At 38.4% G+C, this 24,638-nt stretch overlaps 2 protein-coding genes across 2 annotated transcripts; one reads left to right on the top strand and one right to left on the bottom strand.

Annotated features, from left to right (window-relative positions):
- Positions 1 to 3,887: 3,887 nt before the first annotated feature.
- tmem268 (transmembrane protein 268) lies at positions 3,888 to 12,238 on the bottom strand. The gene is made up of 9 exons (XM_083925849.1): positions 12,073 to 12,238; positions 9,562 to 9,697; positions 8,601 to 8,695; positions 8,402 to 8,509; positions 7,473 to 7,625; positions 7,207 to 7,317; positions 6,223 to 6,312; positions 5,786 to 6,004; positions 3,888 to 5,199 (listed from the first exon to the last, which is right to left on the bottom strand). The coding sequence occupies exons 1-9, from the start codon at positions 12,076 to 12,078 to the stop codon at positions 5,044 to 5,046; spliced, it is 1,074 nt and encodes a 357-aa protein (XP_083781975.1). The 5' UTR covers positions 12,079 to 12,238; the 3' UTR covers positions 3,888 to 5,043.
- A 1,976-nt stretch (positions 12,239 to 14,214) lies between these two features.
- neu1 (neuraminidase 1) lies at positions 14,215 to 23,231 on the top strand. Its single transcript, XM_083925264.1, has 7 exons — positions 14,215 to 14,434; positions 15,438 to 15,627; positions 16,660 to 16,922; positions 20,084 to 20,266; positions 21,489 to 21,708; positions 22,327 to 22,563; positions 22,665 to 23,231. Exons 1-6 carry the CDS (start codon positions 14,348 to 14,350, stop codon positions 22,545 to 22,547), a joined length of 1,164 nt encoding a protein of 387 aa, XP_083781390.1. The 5' UTR covers positions 14,215 to 14,347; the 3' UTR covers positions 22,548 to 22,563; positions 22,665 to 23,231.
- The last annotated feature ends 1,407 nt before the right edge of the window (positions 23,232 to 24,638 follow it).

Here is a 24,638-nt window from a genome sequence, read left to right as displayed (position 1 = left end):
CCACTCTCATGTCTGTGCGCTAAATATGAAGCTACAGCCAAGAGACGTTAGCTTAGTTTAGCTTAGTTTAGCTTAGCATAGAGACAGAAAACTGGAAGAAATAGCTAGCCTGGCTCTGTCACCGCAATATTGTTGTTTTTACACTTCAATTTTTGTAAATATTTGAAGAAAAGAGATATATATAACATGTTAGTGAGCTTTAAAAGTTAATTGTATTACCTTTGGATAGAAGCAGGCTAGCTGTGTCTCCCTGTTGCTAAGCTAAGCTAACTAGCTTCTGGCTGTTGCTTTAGCTACATTTATCATATTGGTGTTCATATTTTCATCTAATTCTTTTTAAAAACTTGAAAATAAGCATCACATCATGTCAAACAGTTTGTATTTAAGTGTATTTTAAGCGAGCAGGAGAAGAAAAAGTTAGATTTCTTTTCTACTTTTAACTTACAAGCCTAAAATTTAGCCGTTTGATAAGTACAGGCGGTGTCCTTATGAATTTAAATCAGTGATATTTCAGTGTTAAAAGAGTAAATGAAGCACAGAAGCTTATTTTAGTATTATTATTGTACAGAGGGCTCTGGCAGTGAGTGTGTGTCAGTTCAATAGAGTCCCTAGCATATCTAGTCTATACAGCGCTAGGCTTCATCTACCTGTGTGCTTTCTGACGGGACTCTTCTTCTGTGGTTAAAAAAAACACAGCGGTTTACTACACAGCTGGGAGATGTGTTCTTCATTGAAATGTTTTTGTTTGTTTGTTTTTGAGCTTGTAAATGCGACGGGTTGGTTGGTTTCAAAGAGCCAACAATGACCTGTGTACACGTGGTTCTCTTGGGGTTTATTACTGCGATTCTGTTCATGGCTGTGTTGCACATGCGTTGGTTGTTTCTGACTTCAGTTGTTTGAGTAATGAATAAAAGAACAATTTTTGGGTTGTGAAGGATACGTTGTTGAAGGTGGTGTGTCGTTCTTTGGCCCTCTGTGTCTCTCCATCCTCTCTGTGTCTCTGTGGCCTTTCCTCTCTCGCCTCATCATTAAGGTGCTATTTATAGTTGCCCCGGTTTTCTGCCTCTCCGTCTCTCTCTTTCCTTCCTCTGTCAGAACATGAACTACAGTAGCTATCTCTCACTTTCATCTGTTTCATCACATTATGTTTAACAACGGCTCATGAATTCTGGTGGCGACAGTTTTTTGTGCATCATCTGTACCACATAAAAGTAAGACAGACTTACCGCAAAATCTATTGGATGGATTGCCATTGAAATCTTTACAGTCATTCATGGTCCCTGAGGAAACATATATCCCCTTTATTTATATTGACCAACCTGACTTTAGCCTTTAGCCCCATACCCATTTGTGGATATTATTATACGGTGCACATAACATGAGCTAGCCTTCAGGAAAGGGTCTATTTTAACCAAAGACTGTAAAAAAAAATGGACGTAGCATCTCCGTCGAGGTCGTTCTCTCAACTTGATCCAAACGTCCTTGCCGTCTTGTCAAAATTTAACTCCACCTCAGTTCCTCTTACCAAATAAGGGCATGTATGTGAAGTTGGGGGGGGGGGGGGGGGGTGTACGTCCATCTGGCTGACCTTTACCTCCGAGGAGAAGTTAGGGCCAGCGGCTAGCTGTCACTCAAAAGGACCGAGCCCCTAATAATTCTTAAACTTTAACCTCCAATAAAATAAAAACTAGCCTGAACCTAAACATCCAGACTTTTGTACCAAACCTAAATATGTTTAATTATACTGTGATAACGGCCTGTATAACATGGGGGTCAATGAGAAACTGACGACTCGGCGAACTGCAATTTTTGGCACTCCCTTGTTGGATCAACCAGGAAATTGCTGTGGTGGGGGCTAGATTTTAACCAAAACCATCATCTTTTCTCAAACCTAAACACATTTCTGTGAGAAAGCCCTGGAGGGTAACTTCTCCCATTTGCAAATGTTGTACAAACTCACGTTCCCCTCAGGCAGTGCTGGAAAAAGACCCTCAGTGCGTAGGATTTAGTGGCATCTAGCAGTGAAGTCGTAGATTGTAACTGAAACTTCTCCCGCGTGTACCAAGCCGACTTCAAAGAACTGGTGGCGTTGAAGAACAACTGTTGTGTTTTGCTCCAAAAAGTGCAGCTTGAATACACCACAAAGACTACAGCTGTCGAACAAGTAGCATACATTTTGTGCCTGCGTCAGAGGAAATAACTCCTCATACCAGCAGGTGGCAGTAGTCCGCACTCGTCATTCATAACCAGGGAAACAAGAAGACCAACAGGATGGTTCAAGACGCTAGTTAGCCAGTTAGCACATAGACTAGGTAACCCAATATTGAAAGAACAAATTATATTCACGCAAACAAATCGTGGGTTAAAAATGTTTCTTGTGCACAGATATAAACAGCTCCTTCTAAGGCAGGCATCTCCACTCCTGCTCCTGCAGTCTAATGGTTATCAAACCTGGGACAAGCTTCAGCTGCTTGATAACGAGCAGAGCATTAGACTCAGGTGTGTTGGCGCAGGGAGAAACCTAAAACATGCAGGACAGTGACAGATTGGAGATGCCTGTAAAGGTAAAGAAAACTCAAGGATTCTTCTATTCAGTTTCTAAGTAAGATCAGTCATAAGAGAGATGTAGAAATACTCAAGCAAAGTAATTTAAAATGCTCCATCATCGGGTCAAAATGTTAATTTCCCCAGTATTTTGCTTCATGACATGAAAAAGCTTTTTGGTTTCCACCAACACCAGAGGAGAGTAACTCATCACTGTGCGTGTCTGCTGTGCGGTGCTTGTCAGTTTGTGTAAAATGACTTTTTTAGAGCGTTATAGCTGAAAAACGCTGCTGTGAGAGCGGTGAGAGTAAACTCAAACAGTAAAGCTGTGGGCTGACAGCAGAACAATGAGCTGTTACTCTCTATAAAGCAGAGAGGAGCTGCAGACTCAGATGATTATACTCCACTATATAACTCAGACTGATTAAAGCGGCCTTACATCATATCAGTGGAAAGGTGAAGTATGGGCCCAACCAATCTGGCCAAGAGAAAAAATAGGTTTGAGGGAGAAACTAGCGCTGGGAGCTCAGCCAGCCTGTGTGTACAGGATCACAGATGGCCATTTAACCTCCCGAGGACAGCCAGCGTCTCTGAGATCGTTTAACTTGGCCTCGCGCTGCATGCCTCTCTCCTCCATCACACAATCCCAGCATCCCCCAGGTCACCATGCTGGCTGTCTTGCTGTGTGTGTTTGTGTCATCCTGCAGCTCTCTCGCTGGGCTGTCATCTAAGTCGCAGCACCAGGACTGATGGGCAATCGCTGGAAATATGTGAGAAACTCAGCCCCCATGCACACACAAATGCATATCTAATACATCAACACGCATCAAACAAAAGGTGTGCCAGCACAAAGACGAACACACTGGTTCTGTTGCTGACATGTGAGGTGATTTATCAGGAAACTGAAGCCAGTGATTCGTGTTAACCCGCTTTCAGCGTCATTACACAGCTCCATTAAGGGGAATCTCTTTCTATTACGTCATGCTTCTGTTGTATTTGTCTACACGTCGCTTGTCAATCCTCCAAGCAGTGGGGGAAGATGCATTTCTAAAGTAAAAGTACCAACAAAAAAAAAAATCCATCAAGTCCTGTGTTCATCCTCCAGTGGTGGAATTAAATTAAGTGCTTTTACTCAAGTCCCGTACCCAGTTTGAGGTATTTTTATTGAGCATTTCCAAAACATTTTACCTTTTACTTCACTACATTTCAAAGGGAACTATTGTACCAGTTACTTTGCAGATTTAGATTTTACACAAAACACCTGATCTGTTTATGAAATATGATGCATTGTTACAGATTCAACTACTCAAAATATAGAAATTATGTAATAGTCACTTCACGTCCAGCAACATAAACATAAACTATTTGTAAATACACATAAATCTAATAAAATAACAATAATTATGTAACAGTAAGTTATGTAACATTCTCATTCTGTTGCATAAAACCTTTTTTTTAACATAGTGGTAGTTCTTTGACTTAAGTAAAACACTGCAGAGTCAAACTCCTACTTAAGTGAGAGTACAGAGGTGTCATTAGAAGAATGTACTTGAAGTGGCCCCTGTGACTGAAAGAGTGGTGCCCAAACTGAGGTCTGGGACCCTCCAAAGTGTCACAAAATGAAATAATTAATTAATGGGATTGGAAAAGAAGAAAAAACGAAATTCTCCTACAGATATCTGAATGAATGTTTTGGACTTTTCTCTATAATCTTTGATTTTCTGGGAATAAAATTTGACGACGTTGGGCGTCAAATGAATGAACTGCAGCTGCTGAAAACGCAAAGTGACAAGAGGCGGAGCCGACAAGACGCATTTATAGTTAAAGTCACAAGCTAAAAATACTGGAAATCACTAGTTTAATATTTAACAATGTGTTGTATTGTTTAAAGGATTATCATACAAGTCCTTATGTAAAAGCTTTATATATGAAGTAACTTCTAACTACAGGTGTCAGAAGAATAAAGTGCAGTAAAAACTTTAGTATTTTCCTCTGAAATGTAGAAATATATCGTAACAAAATGATAGAAAACCTCACACTTTCCACCAGTGCCTTCAATTCAATCACAAAAGGCAAAAACTGTAGAATCTAAATAACATGATTATTTATTACTTGTGCAATTATTTTAAACCGCAGTGACTCAGGCTATGATTGCCATGTGAACAAGAGTGCAAATATGGTTTTACAGCAGCTGGATCAGACAGCGCTTGGCAGAGTGCTGAAATTGTTGGAAAAAAATTGACGGGGATCCAGGTGGTACAAACGCAGAGCTGGCGTGGAGACAGCAGTGCAGAAGCCCGCAGACTTAAAAAACAGAAATAATGAAGAGGGTGAAGCTCAAAACAGGTCCTTCATGTGATCAAAATGTCCTTGAACTGGTAACATAATGTGTTCGCTCCAGAGGAAATGCTCTTACGTGTCTGTCTTAAAGCATGGGTGCACAGCAAAAGCCTTTAAATTGGAGTGTAGTCCTCCACGACCCGAGTTTGACCAACTCTGTTATCGGAGGATCTTCTTTTTGATGTACTGGCAGAGGCAGAGAGGGGCGGAGGTGCAGTGATTCCCCTGGGGTTGTGACGGTCCTGACAGCCTCTCAGACACCAGCAGCTTCACATAAGCTGCACTGTAGGTCATCAGAAGCTGGTGGGCTTTAGCCTGCAAAGAAAGACGACAACACTTAGAGGTTATTAATATTATTATGACCTTTATTTAACCAGGAGAACCCAACGCATAGTTACAAACAGAAAACACAAGGACAAAATATATAGAATAATGCAATTATAATACATCATATTAATTACAATTAAATGTAAAGGAGCCATTTTTGCATCCAAGAACAGTTGAAAACATTGATATGTTGAGGTGTTTGTCTCGATTTCTTTCATTTTTTTATTTAAAACCCCTTAAAGGGGAAAAAAAAATACTTCCCCCCTCATTTCCCATGTGTTTTCCATGACTAGAAAATTGGTCAACTGTTTTTAAAATAATTTAACGTGCAAAAGAGCAAACTTCGCACTCCCACACAGAGTTGCAGGAGTCTGTGGAGTTTTGTTAGGTAGGATAAGATCTGCCCCCAGGACCAAGGAGACGGTTGTGGATTTTTGCAGGTCTGAGCCCCCTAGTTCTTGATAGATGCACTGTCATTTCTTTTTGTGCATCAGAGAACACATAGCTAATTCTGATGTATCCATCATAAAACAATATCAGGCCTGAATACAAAAGACATCTTGCATCTCTTTACCTGAGCAGGTAGCGATGCATCAGGGACGAGGCTGTAGTTGGTGGTGACTTTTGCGCCCTCCTGCAGGCTGGGTGAGGTACTGCAGCCTGTGTCCTCATGTCTCAGCAGAGGCCTCTGTTCATCTGAGTCCTGCTCCACGTCTGACCCTCCAACCTCAGGGTCAACAGCCGTATCCTCGGTCACGAGGACGAGATGCAACATTTTCCTCTTCAGTTTGTCCTGTGTGACATTGATCGTTTTAAACGACACTGCAAATATGGAAGCTATGAAATGTGACACTATCTTTCTGTTTGCCAGAAGATATGGAAATTAATATCCTCAACATCAGCTAGAATTATGTTTCCATTGATTTTGAGGGGGAGGAAAAACAATGGAAGCTCGAGAAAAGTCGATAACACAAAGAGAACAAACAGAGGGACAGATGTACTCCCTCTCACCTGGGTTTCATTGGTGACAAAGCTGCGCTCCTCTAAAGTTTCAGTCAGTGCCCTCAGACAGCTGGACATGTCCCAGTACACAAAGTACAGCTGTGGAGAGACACAGAGACGAAAACAACAACATCAGTGGCTGCCAAAATAATATAGACCAAAGAATCACCACCTCAAACTCTTTTATTGATCACATTAAGCTCTTTACTCCTGCATGATTAGTGGAGATGCACTTCAGTACGAGTAATATAGTATTAACATTTCTATTATATATTACTGACCTTCACGTTTTCCTATGAATAAAATCTTCTTTTTTTATTTTATACACATACTCTACTACCTTTTCTTTGTCATATTGCAACATAGACCTATTCAAGATTCAAGATTCAAGAAGCTTTACTTATCCCGAGGGAAATTAAAAAAATTATTCCCTTAAATTAAGATTGATTTTGTGCTGTTTGCTGAGGCTTGCGTGAGAAAACCATTTCAGTCCCAACTTTTCCTTGTTGCAGACTCTGTGGTCAATAAAACGGACTCTGATATTTAACAAAATCCACAAATCCAGAAAATTAACTTTACATTGTAGTAGATATCCTAAAGTTTCAGAAGATACTAAATATGTCAGAATACATTTTGTGGAAAAGTCTATAAAGTGAAGCACAAAACATCTATACACTTGGGTGTGTGGTGCAGTGATAAAGAACCGCATATTTGATTTGGATCATTTATTAATCCTTATGTATTTAGACCAATAGATAGCTAATTAATTGTCACATTGTTAAATCATTCTTCGTCATCATATTAATGTTGTTTCATCTTCATGTTGTGCTCCCGGAAAATGTTTCCAACAAAGGCATAACGGCACAAAAAGATGAAATTAAGAAACACTAAAAGTTGCGTATCAGTCCAACAAGATAAGCATGGACAGTGAGGTTAGGACTCTTCTGGCAGATATGGAAACTCATGAGTGTCAGGGGATTTTATAAGAACTACCTGCATGTTTCCAGTGCACGACTGCACCCAGTCAGCCACGGCCACCAGCAGCTTGTGTTTCACCATCCTCTCATTCACCTGGATTAACCGAACATCTAAATTCATGTTGATCTGACACAGAAACAAACAAACAAGCATGTCACATTTCGGGTTAGTACTGTATTTAAAGGAATATTGAGATGAATCCAAAACTCTGATGTATGATCATTATAGTTTGATGTAAACTGTAAACTCGTTTGTTTTTTGGTAACAGACCCCCTCTTTACCTCCTTGTTACTGTAGTGGAGGACGAAGATGATGGCAGTGGTGAGGAAGATGGAGACCAGGCTGACAGAGAGGCAGAGGACCCAGTAGTCACTGACAGTGATGTAGAGGTGGAGGGAGGAGAACACGGCGCACCACACAACCACATACAGCACCTGGTGGAGCGAGAGATTAAGCAAATATTAATTAGGATGTTTTGAGAGACAGCAGGTCGCCAACATGGCTGTACATGAGCCACAGAGCAGGAGGCCGTTAGCTTAGCTTAGCATAAAGACTGAAATCAGACAAACAGCAAGCCTGCCTCTGTCCAAAGTTCACAAATGAGCTTATCAGCATCACTGAAACTCACTATTATCTTGTCATATAGAAATGTGTTTAAGCATGTTATACGTTTAAAAAAATACATTATTGTTTTAACCTTTGGACAGAGCCAGTCTAGCTGTTTCCCTTTTATTCCTGCTTCAATGCTAAGCTAGGCTAATTGCCTCCTCACTCCAGCTGTGGAGCAAAACATCCTGAGTCCTGTGTATGCAGCAACGAGCATATGAGCAGTTTTAAAGAAGTCTGATTTTACACATTAAGAGTACTTACATTAAAACAGTGACCCTGGATGCTGTTATGAGCACTATCTTGGCTTACATGTAAGGCTTTACCAGAAAGCCTGTGTTATAAGCTGGAATTGGGTGTTTATCAAACAGGAAGAGTCCCATAGTGACACTCTTTCGTTGTTTTATGGAATACACTTGGGAAGGAACGGCTGTATATTTAGGCCTCTTTTGCTTTTGATTTTAACCATTGTTTGTTTTGTTTTCTTGCAAGTTCCCAAACTTTATGGTCCTCAGGTGCTCTCTTGAAGTAAAGTGGCACAACCAGAAAAAAAGTATAAAAGCACGACAGAGAAGTAAAAGAAAAGGGGTGAAGGAGGACGTACCGGTGCCAATATAAAGTGGAAGAGAGCTGAATTGAAAGCCATGTATCTCCTGACTGAGGGAACGTCCAGAGCGGCCTTCAGCGGAGCCTCCATGTCTCTGACTGGAATCTAAACAAACAAACAAATGAACAACCTAAAACACACATTAAAGTAAAGATATCTGATTTTGCAGTGTCACAGTAGTTAGGGTCAGACTGACCTGAAAGCCATTACTCTCCAGTTTGGCACGGCACAGAGACAGATCAAAGCTGGGGTTGAGCATCGAACAGCTCGGCATCGCCACAACACACTGACCTGAGAGCGGGACAGGATCATCATTACATAAATGCTGGAAATAGAAGTGTGACAAGAATATACACTACACCTACATGTTGAAAAGTAGCTGTTCTGTTAAACATACACACAAAAAAACAACTTAGGGGCAATCAAGTATACATAACCCCTCAAATCTCATTGACGTAACATGAATCAGTCCGTACAACCTCATGCTGTGCAGCCAAATATCGTTCAAAACATACAAAGTTTCCATGCGTAACAATTATATTATATGCTTTATGGTGAGTACTATCTTTGCATGTCTGTTCACTTTGCTCTAAAGCATGTGAGCGTGATGTTATGGTGATGACACGGGGGTAATGCCTCTAATGTTGAAGAAATACTGGTGCAGTGTGGTTAGTCATGAGGCAATTTAAAATAAGAGCACTGATCTGTTATACTTCAGTGACACAAACTGTAACACGCACTGCAGGGAAAATGTTTAATACTTAATGTTTGTTTCCAAAACTTTTTCTAGATTAATTCAGGGTGAAAGTCAGAAAGACGCAGTGAATAAGTAATTAAATCTCTGTACACGACTATTTGGACAAAGGTTAGATTGATGAAATACATTGAAGTTTGTTTGCCTTTTATTACATACTATTACATCAGCTACTGACACTACGAGGGTCTTTGTGTCAAAAGCTTCACAGCAGCGGTTTATAACACAACAGTATACAATAAGCATTAAAACAAAAGTAGTATGCTGAACCTGTATGCTATACAATACAATCTACATATGCAGGGTTTATGTGTAGGTAAAGCCCAGGTGAGTCCTACTTAACATCTTATAAATATAGGTGAATAAAGAGTTTAAATAAAAAGTAAAGAAGCCACTAATTTACCATTTGACCAGCTGGTACTGTTGTTGGTCTGCTGTGGCTGAGCTTTGGATTGTCTGATTTGCTCGTCCACTTCACTCTCCTCCATCACATGACAAACTCCGTTCTTGTCCTCCATCATCTCAGAGGTAACCACGTCCTAAAGAAGAAACAGAGCGTGAGATCAGTAAGGTTAAAATAATCTCTGAAAAACTGGAAATTCCCAAATTCCTTTAAGCCCTAAGACCCGGAAACTTTCATTTAAAGTCAGAACAAAAGAGGATCTTGTGATCACAAGAAAAAGGACTGAAGCAGAGGTCGAAAGCTGAGCTAGAACATTATTCATGTGACTGATACACAAGAAGCTGACACATAATCAACTCAGGAGAAATTAGAGTATGTATTGGGAGGAACTTGGTGATGCAGCATATTTCATCATAGTCGAGGTACTTTTATTTATCTAGAAGTGTTTCCTAACATTATATCATATAAGTATCCCAACCATAGACACACCTCTGGGTATCGGAAGCTATCAGGGGTTACGTGGGAGGCTCAACTAATTAACTAGTAAATATGCAATAACCAGCAAGATCATGCTGAGTCAGTTAAAACCCTGTGTTTCAATTAGGAGTGCGTGAAAACTAGAGGAGCGTTCCTATGTTCCCTGCTTTGTCTGCTATTTTTTCCACAATCAGTGCTGAATTCCCCGTTAAATAGGTCTATGAAGATTCTAGCTACCCCACAACCCTGACCCTAACCATAACCTCTAACCCTAACAAAATGCTAAATTAAATCAGCAAAGGCAGTGGATGAGGGATGACACCAAAACGGGTTAGCTTTACCAAGTGAGCAGAGACGTTGAAATAGTTAGCTAAAAGTGATGGATAAACAGTTGAAATAGCACCATTGAAATTGCTAAATGGATAAACAGTTAAAATAGTTAGCTTAATGTGATGAATCAATGGTTGAAGTAGTCAGATAAAAGTAATGAATAATCAGTAAATGTTTAGCTAACGTATTGAAATAGTTAGCTAAATAGATGAACAGTTGAAGCAGTGACGTAAAAGTGATGAATAAATAGTTAAAACAGTTAGCAAAAAGTGACGGACAAACAATTGAAATACTTAGCAAATAAGTGACGAATAAACAGTTGAAGTAGGCCTAGTTAGCTAAAAGGGATGATTAAAAAGTTGCATTAGCTAAAAGTGGTTAAAAATGGTTGAAACATCAAGCTTCTGTCACTCCATCGAGTAACTGTTACGAGCGTTAACCAAAGCAGCCTAAATATTGCTAATTATGAAATAACCCAGGCTCCAGTTTGTCATCATTATAGGTATAAGGCTACTTGAGCTCACATGATTGACAGTTTGGTTGACAGGTTGACTGTCCTAACTAAGAAGCAGAGCAGTCATTTATTCCTTAAAAGCCCTTCAGATGAACCACAGCCTTTATCTCTGACAAACACGTTCACAGTCTATTCAAAGAAAGGCAGAAAGTCTCAAAACCTGCAGGAAACCGGATCACTTCTGCTTTCAGTGCTGATGGCCTTTACTTTACAGCAGTGTCATCCTCATGGTGTTATCTGCTGGCAGAGGCAGAGCATTAAGTGGCTTTTATCCTCTTATTCGGTAGATTCAGTTTAGAGGAGTAGATTTAAGTGAATTTGAATTTTAATGAGCCTTTAGAGTTGCTGGTATCTCTGCTGCCTTTAGAGTAAAATGTCCAGCGTGTCATGTTGTATCAAGGCAGTGCAGTCTGTTAATAGAGGATAAGAGTTGGTCATGACGCCGCACCTCCTTAACACACTTCTTGTGATAAAACTAAATAAAACGCCACTTACAGCCAAAACCAGCACTCTCCCTGGGTCTCTTTCCACCTTGTACTCCCGCCTGCATGCTTGTGACGAACCACATTTTAGCACCAAAGTGTGAAAACTCAGTTGTGCTGCGGTTGTAATGTTAGGGCCTAATCCCTCTCAGTCCATCCTCCTCTGTGCCTTTATCTGCACTCTCATTTTCACTTCCTTACATGAAAATAAAGTCACACTCTGGTCCCATTTATCATTTATCTTCTTGCAGTGCACCTGCTTAAGAGGAGAAAAAGAAACCATACAATAGTTCAGTTCACACAGGTCTGTGTTCACAGGCAGCAGAATCTCACTATCAGAGGAAACAGCACTGACATCTTGAGCTTATCAGTAAAAGCTGAACTCACCCTTATCTTAAAATTACATCTTGTCCGTTTTCCTGACTTGTGTTGTGTCACTGAACCGTATTGCATGTGTGTCTATTTAAGGAGTATTTTCAGAAGACAAAATAAACATTTCCCAAGCTCTTTTTTGAATTTTTGTTTTAATCTTAACTGAATCTCTCATTGGACGTAATATGTCACATTTATTTGTCTTCAAATGTTTGTTTAAAATCTTTAAAAACAAAAAAAACCCTCAGCTCACCTTTGTGACTGTGAAGTTGTGAAACGAAACCAACATGAATTAAACTAGAAAGTCCACATTTCATATGATCAAACACATCTAACCTGCATTTTAGATGAAAGCCCATGATGTCCACAACGCTGTGACGATTGTAATCCCTTCTCGGCCCTGTACTGTCACATTTCCAAATATGAAAATCCCTTGAAAGCAACAATATACTGTTGGTCTCAGATGTGTATCAGCAGGGAAGTTTCTTTCAGACGTCTTTCTCTCTCTCTCTCTCTCCCTCTCTCTCTCTCTCTCTCTCTCTGCATGTGACTCAGATCAGCTCGGCCTCATGATTAGACTACAGGAATGTGGTTTGCTGTTCTCAACTCAACACCAGAAGGAGGGTGAACGCTTTTATATGAAGGCGGCCTTTTATTGAGTTTGTTTATCGTTTGTCATCCTGTCGCAGCTTGCTTGCCTGGAACTGTCACACATTAACTCATAAAGTCTGGTTGTGGATCACATGGGTCATAAGAGAGACACAAATCCATACACACTTTTCTCTTGTACTGCAGTTGTGAAGATACTGGATGGAAATCTACGAATGCATTTTACAAGTGAATCTACTTTTCTTTAAATGAGACTTCCTTTATTGGCACATGGACTTTATACAGTGTGACATATATATATGACAACACTGTGGGTGGCTGGTGTGTGTTTTTTAGGAAAATTCTGCCCCCGTCTGGATGAATATTGTACAGTGTATTTAGCATAAAGCTCTTATGGTAATAATTGAACATGACCAGAAACTTAAATGCTTAAATCAACTGAAATTCATAAAATTTTTCCTTCTGACAGCATTTATTCATGCCTACAGCAAAATGTAAAGACAAAACATGAATTCTTTCCCCAGCTGATCTGAAGAAATGTTATAAACATGAAGTAAGTGGTTCATTAGATGTGGAGTTTAATCACAGGGCATATTGTTTTATTTAGTTCATGTATATTTAATTCAATTCAATTCAATTTTATCTATAGTGCCAAATCATAACAAAAGTATCTCAGGACACTTTACAAACTAGGTAAAGACCACACTTTATGACTTATTTATGATTTACATAGACCCAACAATTCCCCCGTAGAGTACGGTGGCAACGAAAACCTTCCCTATAACAGGCAGGAACGTGGGACAGACCCAGCTCTGTGGAGGACGGACATCTGTCTGCACCGGTTGGGGAGGAAGAAAAGGAGAGAGAAAGAGAGAAAAGAAGGACAAATGGACAGAGAAAGACAAAGACAGACACAAAGACAGACATATGTGCCTTAATCGTCTTTCAACAAACAAACAACAAACATCATTTAGTGGCTGCATAAGGGACATTATTTTATATAGAAATATGATTCAAAATGATATAGAATAGCCAGTACAACTAATTATAACTAATTAAAAAATAATTCTAAAAATCTAGAATAAATGAATAATAATTTAAAATGGTCAGGACACATGTCAAACAACTGTTATTTTGACAATGCATGTGAATATGTATATATGTCTATTTCTATTTCTTCCCTTTTTAAATGTAACTTTATTGCTTATTTTTGCTATTGTTTAAAAATCATTTATCTTTTATCTCATTTTATCTTATGTTGTAATATGTTCCTGCTTGTAATATTCTGTTGCTGCTGTGACAAACAAATTTCCCCGTCTGCGGTTTTCTGATTCTGATTCTGATTCTTTATTAATTCAGTTCATTAAGTTCATTTTATATGTATCATAAGAAACGTGTATAACAACTGTGTGAATTAAAATCAAATAAAATAATGATATAAATAATATAAAGGACAGATAACTCGATATATATCAAATAAAAACCATATAAAAACACAATTACATTACACAAATACCAAATGTCATTATATAATTTGAAGTTTTATATATTTTTGTTGTTTATTTATTAACTATTCAATATTTATACACATTTTATTTCAGCATTTAATTTAATTTAATTTGTTAATATTTAGCTTTGTGTCGTAATCTGTTTACTTTTATTTATTATTCTCTTTTCCGGGTATTGATGTCACTTGCTCGGTTGTTTATATTGCATATAACTTGTATTATCTTGATTATGACGTATGGTTTTTTTTGATTGTGCAATAAAAATAAATAAATAAAAATCATTTGAAATATACGTCACTTCCGGTTTTATTTTGGTGGTCCCGGTAGTCATGGTCACATGATTTAGTAGCTGAACGCTCGAGTTTGGATGAGTCGCTGAGGAGAGCACTTCCGCCTTGTGTATCTCTGGGTTTTTGTTTGTCTTTGTGGTTTTATTTGAACTTAACTTTATTTAATTCATCTTTTGACTAAAGAAGAAAGTGTGAGGACCGAACATGGAGTCCGGGAGCCGGCTCTTCCTGTCACTACTGCTGTTTTCTGGGGTGTCTCTCTGTGTTTGCAGGTCCTCCAGCCCCAGTCAGGTACAGTAAACAACATATCAGACAAATACACCACAACACAACACATTACTCCTGTTGTTGGAGATTTATTATGTTGATTCGGCTTGATTTCAGTGATCAAATGGGCTTTTATTCAGGCTGTAACAGGTTTTTGTTATTTTGTCCAGCCTTTTAATTTTTTATACTCAGTGTTTGAAGAAGTTATGGAGGACTAAACATTAAATTAAATAAATAAATACATGTATGAATAAATACAGGAATAGATAAATGAATAATTAATAATTAAATTAAATTTATTTATCATTTATTTGTTTTATTAATACATTTATTTATTCATGTATTTATTTATTGAAACATTTATTTTTGTATTTATTCATGCATTTATTTATTTACACATATATTATTGTATTTATTTATACATTTATTCATGCATTTATTTATTGAGACATGTATTTATTTATTTATGTATTTATCCATTTTTAATTTTATTTATTTATACATTTAATCCTGCATTTAGGCGTACACATTATATTATATTTATAAAATATATGTTATTTATAAAATTGTATAAGATTTATTATTGTATAGTTAGATTTACAAATTGTTCATATAGTAGATAAAAGATACAGATTTCAGCAATCACTGAATTGTGAAAAAGTGGGTTAAATAAGTAAATTTAAATTAATTGTATATATGTTGTTACAGTTTTTTGCTCTTATTTGTCAAACTAATCTAATTTTGTATACTTTTATATTTTGTATTCTTTTTTTGACATGTCTGAAATAAATTGAAGTTGTTGGACAAACATTATGAAGGTGTCACTTTGGACACTTTAGGTAATTTCGACGCATTTCTCACTATTTTCAAATTTTTTACAAACCAAACAATCGATCGATTAATGGAGGAAATACTAATTTATTCATTATGATTTAATAGATTCAAACACAATGAAATAATCATTAGTTCCAGTCACATTTTTCTTACTTTAAGATCTATTCCCCTTCGTTTTGTGTCTCGTGTCCAGATCGACCCTCTGCTGTATGACGAGCAGCTGCTGTGGGTGAGCGGCGCCCAAGGGCAGGTGAGCACCTACAGGATCCCGCTGCTCACCTTCACCCCGAAAGGAAGCCTGCTGGCCTTCGCAGAGGCCAGGAAGTTTGGGGCCGGAGATTTTGGAGCAAAGTTCCTCGCAATGCGGCGTTCCACGGACAAAGGCGAGGACGACCACAAGAGCCAGATACACACACACACACACACACACACACACACTAAAAGAGTCGTCACAAGTCTACAGGGGGAGATTTAAAACGCACAGAACGTCAGAGTATTATAAAAGCATCACAACAAAAACACCAAATACTTTACATTCACACTGACGTGATGTGTAAAAAAGGAAGAGGTGCATTTTCTATTTAAGAGGCTTTTCTGACAGGATTTTACACGTGAATCTCTGCAGTTTGTGACACGAAAACTAACACAACTGCTTGAAGAGAGAAGCTGATTGTTGTAAAACAATCTTGTAATCGATGTCCTGAAATTCAGCGCTTTATAAATTCTACGATGGTCCACCCGTGATAACTGAACTTTATTGCTTTGTGTCTATGTCTCGCTGCAAAAAGCAATTGCCCCTCAGGGACAAATACATTTGAAAGTTGGCTTGAAGCTCGGTTTTATAGTAGTAACACAGGTTTATGAAACCAAGTTTTAAAACTATGTAAAAAAAAAAAAGAAGCAAGGATATGTTGTGCACACTAGGACACTGTACATTAAGATAATAGCAATAAGCTTTAATATTATGGTAATGTGAAAGTATTAATGATTGTTTTAGTCCAAAAATGACTGTGCACATTATAATATATTCTTTTATTTACTTCTTTAGATTTTTATCTGTCAAGGGACACTGTGCAGCTTTACATTTATTATTCAGAAAATTAAAAAAGAGCACCATATTTACCCAAAAACAAGTAGATACAACAAAATACAAATACTCTGTAGGTAGACAAAAAACACAAAACGCTCACAAAATGTATAAAACCCTACCAAAAAAACAGTGTTTACGCAGGAACAGAAAGAGACAAAAACAGAATCCGATGTTGAAAACTGATGTTGTGACATGTTGTGGTCTGTGAGTGGAAACTTGAGGAACCAGAAAACTTAAAACTATGTTCTTAAATAAGCATTAAAATGTTTGGATTTGGCGTAAAAGTCGTCAGGATTTGTGTCTGAACCCTGTCGTGTTCCTCCAGGAGCCACCTGGGCCCCGACCGCCTTCATAGTGGACGACGGCGCCACGGCGGATGGCCTGAACCTGGGTTCGGTGGTGGTGGACGAGGAAGTGGGCTCGGTGATTCTGGTCTACTCCGTCTGCTTCCACCTGTACCACTGCAGCCCGTCCAGCACCATGATGGTGCAGAGCGTGGATGACGGCCTCAGCTGGAGCTCGCCCAAAAACCTCTCAGTGCAGCTGGGAGTGAAAAACTTTGCTCCAGGGCCGGGCTTCGGCATCCAGGTGAGAGAACGAGCCAATATAATGAGGAGCTGAGCTGCTTTTATTGCTTTAAAGTCGGCTAAAATGTAACATAAATTACCTTCATGCTGCGTCAATGTCACATCGGTTTTACTGTGATAAACGTACGAGTGAGGATTACAGGCGTGAGATTTACATTTACTATGATATGAGGTTACGCACCTTTGTCACAGCTGAGTCATTCTGTTTCTCGACCCAGCCTGGTTCACAAATGCAGTTTTAACTTCATGAAACCTCATGAAAGAAGAAGTGTAAACTGCATTATTATGTCAAATTAAGAAGTGAAAACTGTCTTAGTTCTGGTTTAACCCGGGCGGCTCAATCAGGAAAGAAAGTCAGTTATTTTGGTCAATATTGAGATCATTTAACACCATTAATTATTTTTTTTTAAGTCTTTAACAGTGGATTTTTTTTTTTACTTTAAAATGTAATTCACCCAAAAAAATTTTAAGAAAGTTTTACGAAATATATATAATATACAAACATGTATATGCGTTAAAATAAATAATATAAAATTAATTAATTAATACAAATTAATTAGATCAAAATAAATAGAATCAACTATGTTGTAGCTTTAGTGCACTTCCAAACATAAATATTCAATTCATGAAAATGATTCAATTAGTTAATAAGTAATATAAATGATAATTAATACTATTATTCCTTTCATCATAAATATAAAGAATTCATAAATTAGACCAAAATAAATGTTATCAAATAGGCTGTAGTGCACGACTCAATAAAACTCTGAATATATAGAATATTTTGGTAAACTTAATTCATATTCTAGTCAGTAACTCAGCAAAAACGGGCGAAAGCACCCCGCTGATCCAAAACACAAGACAATGTTTTTAATGGACTGTGGCACAATAATCGTTTTATCTCAATTATCATGTTTTCATAATCGTTTGAAGCCAAAGTTGTAATTTTAAATAAAATTTGAATAATATATAATATGAGTTTCAAGCTCAGCGCGTCTTATAGTGGAAAAAACTCAGTATAACAGCTTAAAGTACATTAGTCTGACAAAATAAAGTGAACTGTTTGTTGGAAAATAAAAGTATTCGACTGAAACAGACTTAAAGCCTGAAGTGACTTAATCAGGAAAGTCGGAGACGCTGCTACAAACTAAGGTGGGTCGTTCTGCTCTTATAACAAAACAGATCCGTCCCCTTTTTAGGCCAAGGCACAAAATAATCAGCACCTACAGATCGTTGTAGTTGGCACATTTTATCGAAACAAACGAGCCACAAAGAGGAACAGAAGTCACAAGTTGAAACTGACCAACAGGGAAACGATGGACCCTGAAGAAGAGGACTGACGAATATAAAACACCTTTTTTTCAAGTGTTTGCAATGACGGTTACATAATAGATTATTATATGGAGTTTTAATGTTATTCTTTCTATTAATTAGAGTCGGACTGAACGAGGTCGCGGGTACAAGCGGCCGAAATGTGTTTTCTCAGGAGGGTGGCTGGAGTCTCCCTTAGGGAGAAGGGGGGAGAAGTTCGGCCATCCGTGAGGAACTCGGAGTAGAGCCGCTGCTCCTTTGCGTTGAAAGGAGCCAGTTGAGGTGGTTCGGGCATCTAGTAAGGATGCCCCCTGGGCGCCTCCCTAGGGAGGTGTTCCAGGCACGTCCAGCTGGGAGGAGGCCTCGGGGAAAACCCAGGACTAGGTGGAGAGATTATATCTCCACACTGGCCTGGGAACGCCTCGGGATCCCCCAGTTAGAGCTGGTTAATGTGGCCCGGGAAAGGGAAGTTTGGGGTCCCCTGCTAAAGCTGCTGCCCCCGCGACCCGACCCCGGATAAGAGGTTGAAGATGAGATGATATTGTAGAGCCTGTTTTATTGTTATTGATAGACTCTTCTCACATTTATTGGTACTGATGTTTTGTATGTGATAGAAAGAGAAGTGTGCGGGGTCACAGTTACATTATACATCAGTTTGTTTAGAAGATGATAATACACTCAGCTGTGTTTGGGTTAAATCTGCTTAATTACCTCTATTGTGGCCTATTAGTTGAATAAATTGCACCCGGAGCTTTTTTATTTTTGGCCTCTTTAAACAAACACGTGCCTTTGAAGTCATTATATAATTGGAGGGTTTTTGTAATTGTGCAAATGAGTTGCTTATCTCTCAGCACAGCCGAGCATCTGCAGGCTGGAGCTTTTACGAGCTGTGCTGTTTCAGCTGATTTCTGACAGTTTTTAGGACACTGAACCTTCTGTCGTAGGGATAATTGTCATGTTTGTTTCATGAGGTTTTGATGTTTCTGTAGCCGGCAGTGGCACTTTACTCTGAACGTAGAATTATCTTCTTCCAAAGCAAACGTCTGTGTAAATCTGAGATTTCTCTTTTTTACTTTAATCTTGATAACATGAAGCAAAACGTTTGTTTTTATGTTTTAATACATGATATACTTAAAATTACATTTCTGTATTATTCCTGTATTATTACAGACAAACACTAAGTGTCATTTAAGGCTGCAAACGATTATTTTCATTGTCAGTTTAGTGTCATAAGAAGCTGAAATCAGATCATTTTGACTGTTTCACTTTTAAGAAATGATACAAACCAATTATCTAAATATAATATAAAATATAATTTAATTGATGACAACTAATGAATCGACTAATGCAGCTCTAATTACTTTGAACTCATTCACTCATGAATGATGTATTATTTTGCGTTCAGTAAATCTGTTTAAGGTTTATACTTTAATGTTTGTAACACAAAGCGAACTTTTGTTTTTATTTTTAAAACCTGTGCTATATTATGTTTATTTATTAATACTGTTTTATTGCATTATTCATTTCTATATTATAACAAAACACTGAGTCTAATTATTTAAACATACCTTACTGTTGTAAGGGTGTTGTTACTATTGTTATTTTGACTGTAATTGCTCTAGTTTCTAGTTTTATTCACATTTTTATATATTTTTATAATGGTTTATTTCTTACTTTCTCTATATATCTGAACATATTTCTGTCTGAGTGCTGCTGAATTACCTGAATTTCTGCTCATTAAAGACTTTTTTTATCTTATTGTATTCTCAGAATGAATGTAGTTTGTGTTTAAGAATCAAGTTTGCATCTTTGTTTACTGTGGGGTTTTTTTTGTGTGTCTTTGCTCCACAGAAGCGCTACAGCCCAGCGAAGGGGAGGCTGGTGGTTTGTGGTCACGGGACAATAGAAGGAGACGGAGTTTTCTGCATCCTGAGTGATGACCACGGACGTAACTGGTACAACGGTGCCGCGCTGAAAAGCATCCCTTACAACCAGAAGAAGAAAGCGCAAGACTTCAACCCTGACGAGTGCCAGGTACGGGATGGTCACATCTTCTTCGACCGCTCACTGTAGGGTCAGTTAACGGTGCCATAGGTGCCGTTTTAGTGTACTACAATACCATTGTAGTGTTTGTAGGGTTGAAAAGCGGTGGTAAGTTTCTGGAGAAATTTCCTAATTGGAGACTTTCCATGGGAATTATGGGAATTAACTGGAAATTGGGGGTAAGTAAAATGAACTGTATCGTATCCAAACATAGACAGGCAGAAATGAATGCAAAATAATGCAATTAAAAAACAAAAGATTTAAACAGATTTATTTGTAAGTAGAACTTTATCAAGTTATAGTTACTTTATTTAACAATTAATTCTGTTATTGGACAACAAAAACATGAATGTTGAGTAAAATACCCCCCCCCCCCCCCCACACACACACACACACACACACACACACACACACACACACACACACACACACACACCCATTCGAGGAAAACAATTTAAAAAGTCAAAATTATAAATTACAAGAGCCCTCACCCCCTCAACACCCCATTCAACATTTAAATCACCTGTGCATGTGATGGAAGAATAGCATAGATGCATAGATATTCTCAAGTGTACTTGTATGAAAGCTCGTTCTTTAAGTCAAGATTATGCTAAAATATATTTTCCCCTTCTGTATTTAAAACCTTTGTTAAGGGCCAACCTTCAATTTTATAATTTTCAGGTTTATTCCTGTTTATTCCTGTAAATCCTGTTAATTCCCAAATAGTGAGAACTTCTTATGACAGCAACAAAGCATCCAAATATTTTAATTTTGGAAATTCTTCACTGTGGGTCATATTCTCATCAAGTCTGCAAAAAAAGTTAACTTTTTCTTGCCGATGCCCTCATTGGGGTCACTTTTGAACGACCCGTCCCTCGTGTTATAGCCTCACCTCATATTTTTCTAGCAATTAAAAGAGGAGTTGAGTTAGTGGTGTAAAATAACAAAGAAAGCTTAAAGGAGAGTGACTATTTACACGTAAATCTGATCAATATGGCTAAATACTAGTGATGCATTATGTCTGTTCATCTGTCGGCTTGTTGTGGCGTTCTTCTGCCTTCTAGTGGCCAAAATAAATGCAGCTGTAAAAAGTAAATATAAAACTGGCAGTGATGATCCCTGCAGTGATCCCAAGGTGACATAATGAATCAAATACCAGGTAATTCATGTTTAAATCACAGAACATTCGATACTCTTTTCTGACCCTCCACAGCCGGTTGAGATGACGGACGGCAGCATCGTCATCAACGTGAGGAACCAGTACAACTACCACTGTCGGTGTCGTGTGGTGGTACGCAGCCATGACGGTGGGGAGACCCTGCCCATCGATGATCTGACCTTTGACTACGAGCTGGTGGATCCTGCCGTTGCGGCTGGAGCTCTGCAGAAAGACGGAGTGCTCTACTTCACCAACCCCTCCAATGAGCAGCACAGTAAGAGACACAACCTCTTCTTCCTTCCTGACTCTGGTCACTGATGCTCCACTGTGGGGGAATAAAACTTACAATACTATTCTGTAGAAATACAGTTACAATTAAAAGTCCTGCATTCAAAAGTTCGAAACTGCTATCAGCAAAATGTACTCAACTATCCACAGTAAAAGTATATGTTGGATATAATGACCCCCTCTCTTACCGCATGATGCCGACATCGGGCGGGGTACACCCTGGACAGGACGCCAGTCCAACACAGGACACGTAGAGACAAAGAGAGACAGACATTCACACCATTCACCTTTCACACTCACATTCACAACTACGGGCGATTTAGATTCATCGATTAATGTAACATGTGCATTTCTTTGGACTGTGGGAGGAAGCTGGAGAAAACTCATGCAGACACGGGGAGAACATGCACAGAAGGGCCGCCCCAGCCAGGATTTGAACCAGAAACCCTCTAGCTGTTAGGCGACAGTGCTCACCACCATACCACTATGTCTTCCCTAGTGGGAAAACCATGTTAAACAAAAGATTTATCATAGCAGAGTATTTTTTACATTAAAAAAGATCATCATCATTACATCATACTAACTTCTTGCCTCGTCCCCTCAGGAATTAACATGACCTTACGTTGGTCGCTGACTAACGGCAACTCTTGGGTGAAAAAAGCGGCGCAGATATGGGCGGGGCCCAGCGGCTACTCCAGCATCACGTCGCTGGACAGCGGCTCTCCAGAGGACAGGAAGTACATCTTTGTCATCTATGAGAAGGGCCACAAGAACTACGACGAGACTGTTTCGTTCGCCAAGATCCACCTGTACGGCGGCCGGTAGAGCGCGTGAGAGGGAGGTAAGCAGACGAGCATCGGGTCATTAACATCAGCGGGAAAACTGATTTCTGCAGAGTTAGTCTGACTTCTGTTTTAACGCCACCTTGTGTTCTTCTCTCAGATTCTAATGTTGATGGCAAAGGGAAAAAGAAAACTGTTATTTACTCCCACGACTTTCTCAGGAAGAAAATAAAAGACTTTTTAAACTCACTTTATGATTTTGAAAATGGGAAAATGGTTGAATCAGCACCATGAATGTCCAGCAGCTTGTTTTTCGACAGGTGATGATGTAAAAATACAATGTTCTCCTTATTTTCCTCTTTCTTCTCTAAAATTCCCACACTTGCTACTTATTTTTGCTGAAAGGTTTGCACAGCCACAATGTTTTTGGGATGTTCTTTTTCCTACACGAAAAAGAAAATATGACCAATCAAGGGACATTTAGATGCTGACGATTCATTTTCAGACTCTATTTTCCAAGCAACTTAAATGATACTGTCATGTAAATATCGTCTGATTTCAGGCTGGGAACAACGCCTCATTTGTACAGTAAATGATGATGCCATATTTAAAGTCTTCCTTAAAGAAGAGGAGAAATTACTTTCAGCAGTTTGAATATAATATTAATGCAATAAGGTTTTTAAGCACTTATTGTCCTCACAAACTGTCAGATTCACTGCACGATTGACGCTGGTGTGAAACGATTTCTGTCTGCTTGGATAATGTGTGTGTGTGTGTGTGTGTGTGTGTGTGTGTGTGTGTGTGTGTGTGTGTGTGTGTGTGTGTGTGTGTGTGTGTGTGTGTGTGTGTGTGTGTGTGTGTGTGTGTGTGTGTGTGTGTGTGTGTGTGTGTGTGTGTGTGTGTGTGTGTGTGTGTGTGTGTGTGTGTGTGTGTGTGTGTGTGTGTGTGTGTGTGTGTGTGTGTGTGTGTGTGTGTGTGTGTGTGTGCCAAATGATCCTCTTTTTGTGTATTCTGATATTTTGTCTGCGCTGTATTTCCGGGGCATCGCACGCCCGGTTACAGTGCTTTGTTTTCATGCAGGACTTTATCTGATCTGTTGAATCAATAAACGTTTTTTAACAATTGCGGGCAGAGGCATGAGTCATTTATGATATTTCTCTTTTTTTTTTTTTCTCCTGAGCAGCAACTGACGTCAAAATATGACATGAATCCGCACATTTTCTCATCAAAGAGCCTGTAAAAATGCCATTGTTTCTGTGTTAGATGACGATCAGTCGGGTTTGTGTCGGTAGATTTGATTTTAAACAAGGGTTGAAGAAAACAAATCTCTGCACTTCACTGCATCAAACCATAACTTAAATAATAAACATAAAGCAAAAGAATGACCTTTCTGACAATGTCAACAAAACCAGAAACAAATATAAACTTTATTAAAGTAGATTTGATGGCAGAGCTGTTAGTATTAGATTTCTATTACAAGTGAAGGAAGTAGCCAGTGAGTGTAAATGAAAATGAGTGTTTAGTGTAAAACAAAGTGACCGTTTCCAACAGTATTGCACAAACGTAATGAGAAAAATGAATGAATCTGCACTGGCTTTATATAAACTTCACTCTACTGGTGTCTTTCCCCTGTTTTTCTGATATAGCTTTTATTTTTGAACAAAGAATTTAAACATGTTGCTGATTTTTACAATATTTATGTTCATATATGAGCGATCTTGAAGATTTTTGATTTTACAGTTATGGTTTTTAACAGTTGGTCAAAGAAAAGCATTTAAGAAATGATCCTTTATGTGTGAGATATATCCTCTTTGTTTTGGACAACAATGCTCTCTCTGTGTTATAGATGCACTTCTCAGCAGTATTTAGTTCAGCTTTTCTTTGCTTGCTCAAATATAAAGTCGATGTTTGCAAATCATCTTTAATTTCCATTTCTTATAACTGTAATGAGCAGTGGTGAAAGAAGTTACTGTTACAAGTAAACGTTCTGCTTTTAAAATGTTACTTACTCAAAAGTACAAAAGTATTAGCATCAAAATGTACTTTAAGTATAATTAGTAAAAGTACTCATTGTGCAGAATGGTCTATTTCAGAATATTAGATTATAATTATTGGTAGATTCATGTAAATATCA

Source organism: Echiichthys vipera (genome assembly GCF_963691815.1).
Source record: "Echiichthys vipera genome assembly, chromosome: 13".
NCBI lineage: Eukaryota > Metazoa > Chordata > Actinopteri > Perciformes > Trachinidae > Echiichthys > Echiichthys vipera.
The sequence above is the reverse complement of the archived record's forward strand: the minus strand, read 5'-3'. Positions and strand labels throughout refer to the sequence as shown.

Bases quoted from the DNA above. Each gene is read 5' to 3' on its own strand.
- tmem268 (XM_083925849.1), bottom strand. The intron at 8,510-8,600 runs GTCAGTCTGACC...TTGTTTGTTTAG, and splicing joins TGGAGAGTAATGGCTTTCAG to ATTCCAGTCAGAGACATGGA. The intron at 6,313-7,206 runs GTAGTTCTTATA...GTCTCTCCACAG, and splicing joins CGTGCACTGGAAACATGCAG to CTGTACTTTGTGTACTGGGA.
- neu1 (XM_083925264.1), top strand. From the start codon at position 14,348: ATGGAGTCCGGGAGCCGGCTCTTCCTGTCACTACTGCTGTTTTCTGGG. The intron at 15,628-16,659 runs GCGAGGACGACC...GTGTTCCTCCAG, and splicing joins GCGGCGTTCCACGGACAAAG to GAGCCACCTGGGCCCCGACC. The intron at 16,923-20,083 runs GTGAGAGAACGA...TTTGCTCCACAG, and splicing joins GGCCGGGCTTCGGCATCCAG to AAGCGCTACAGCCCAGCGAA.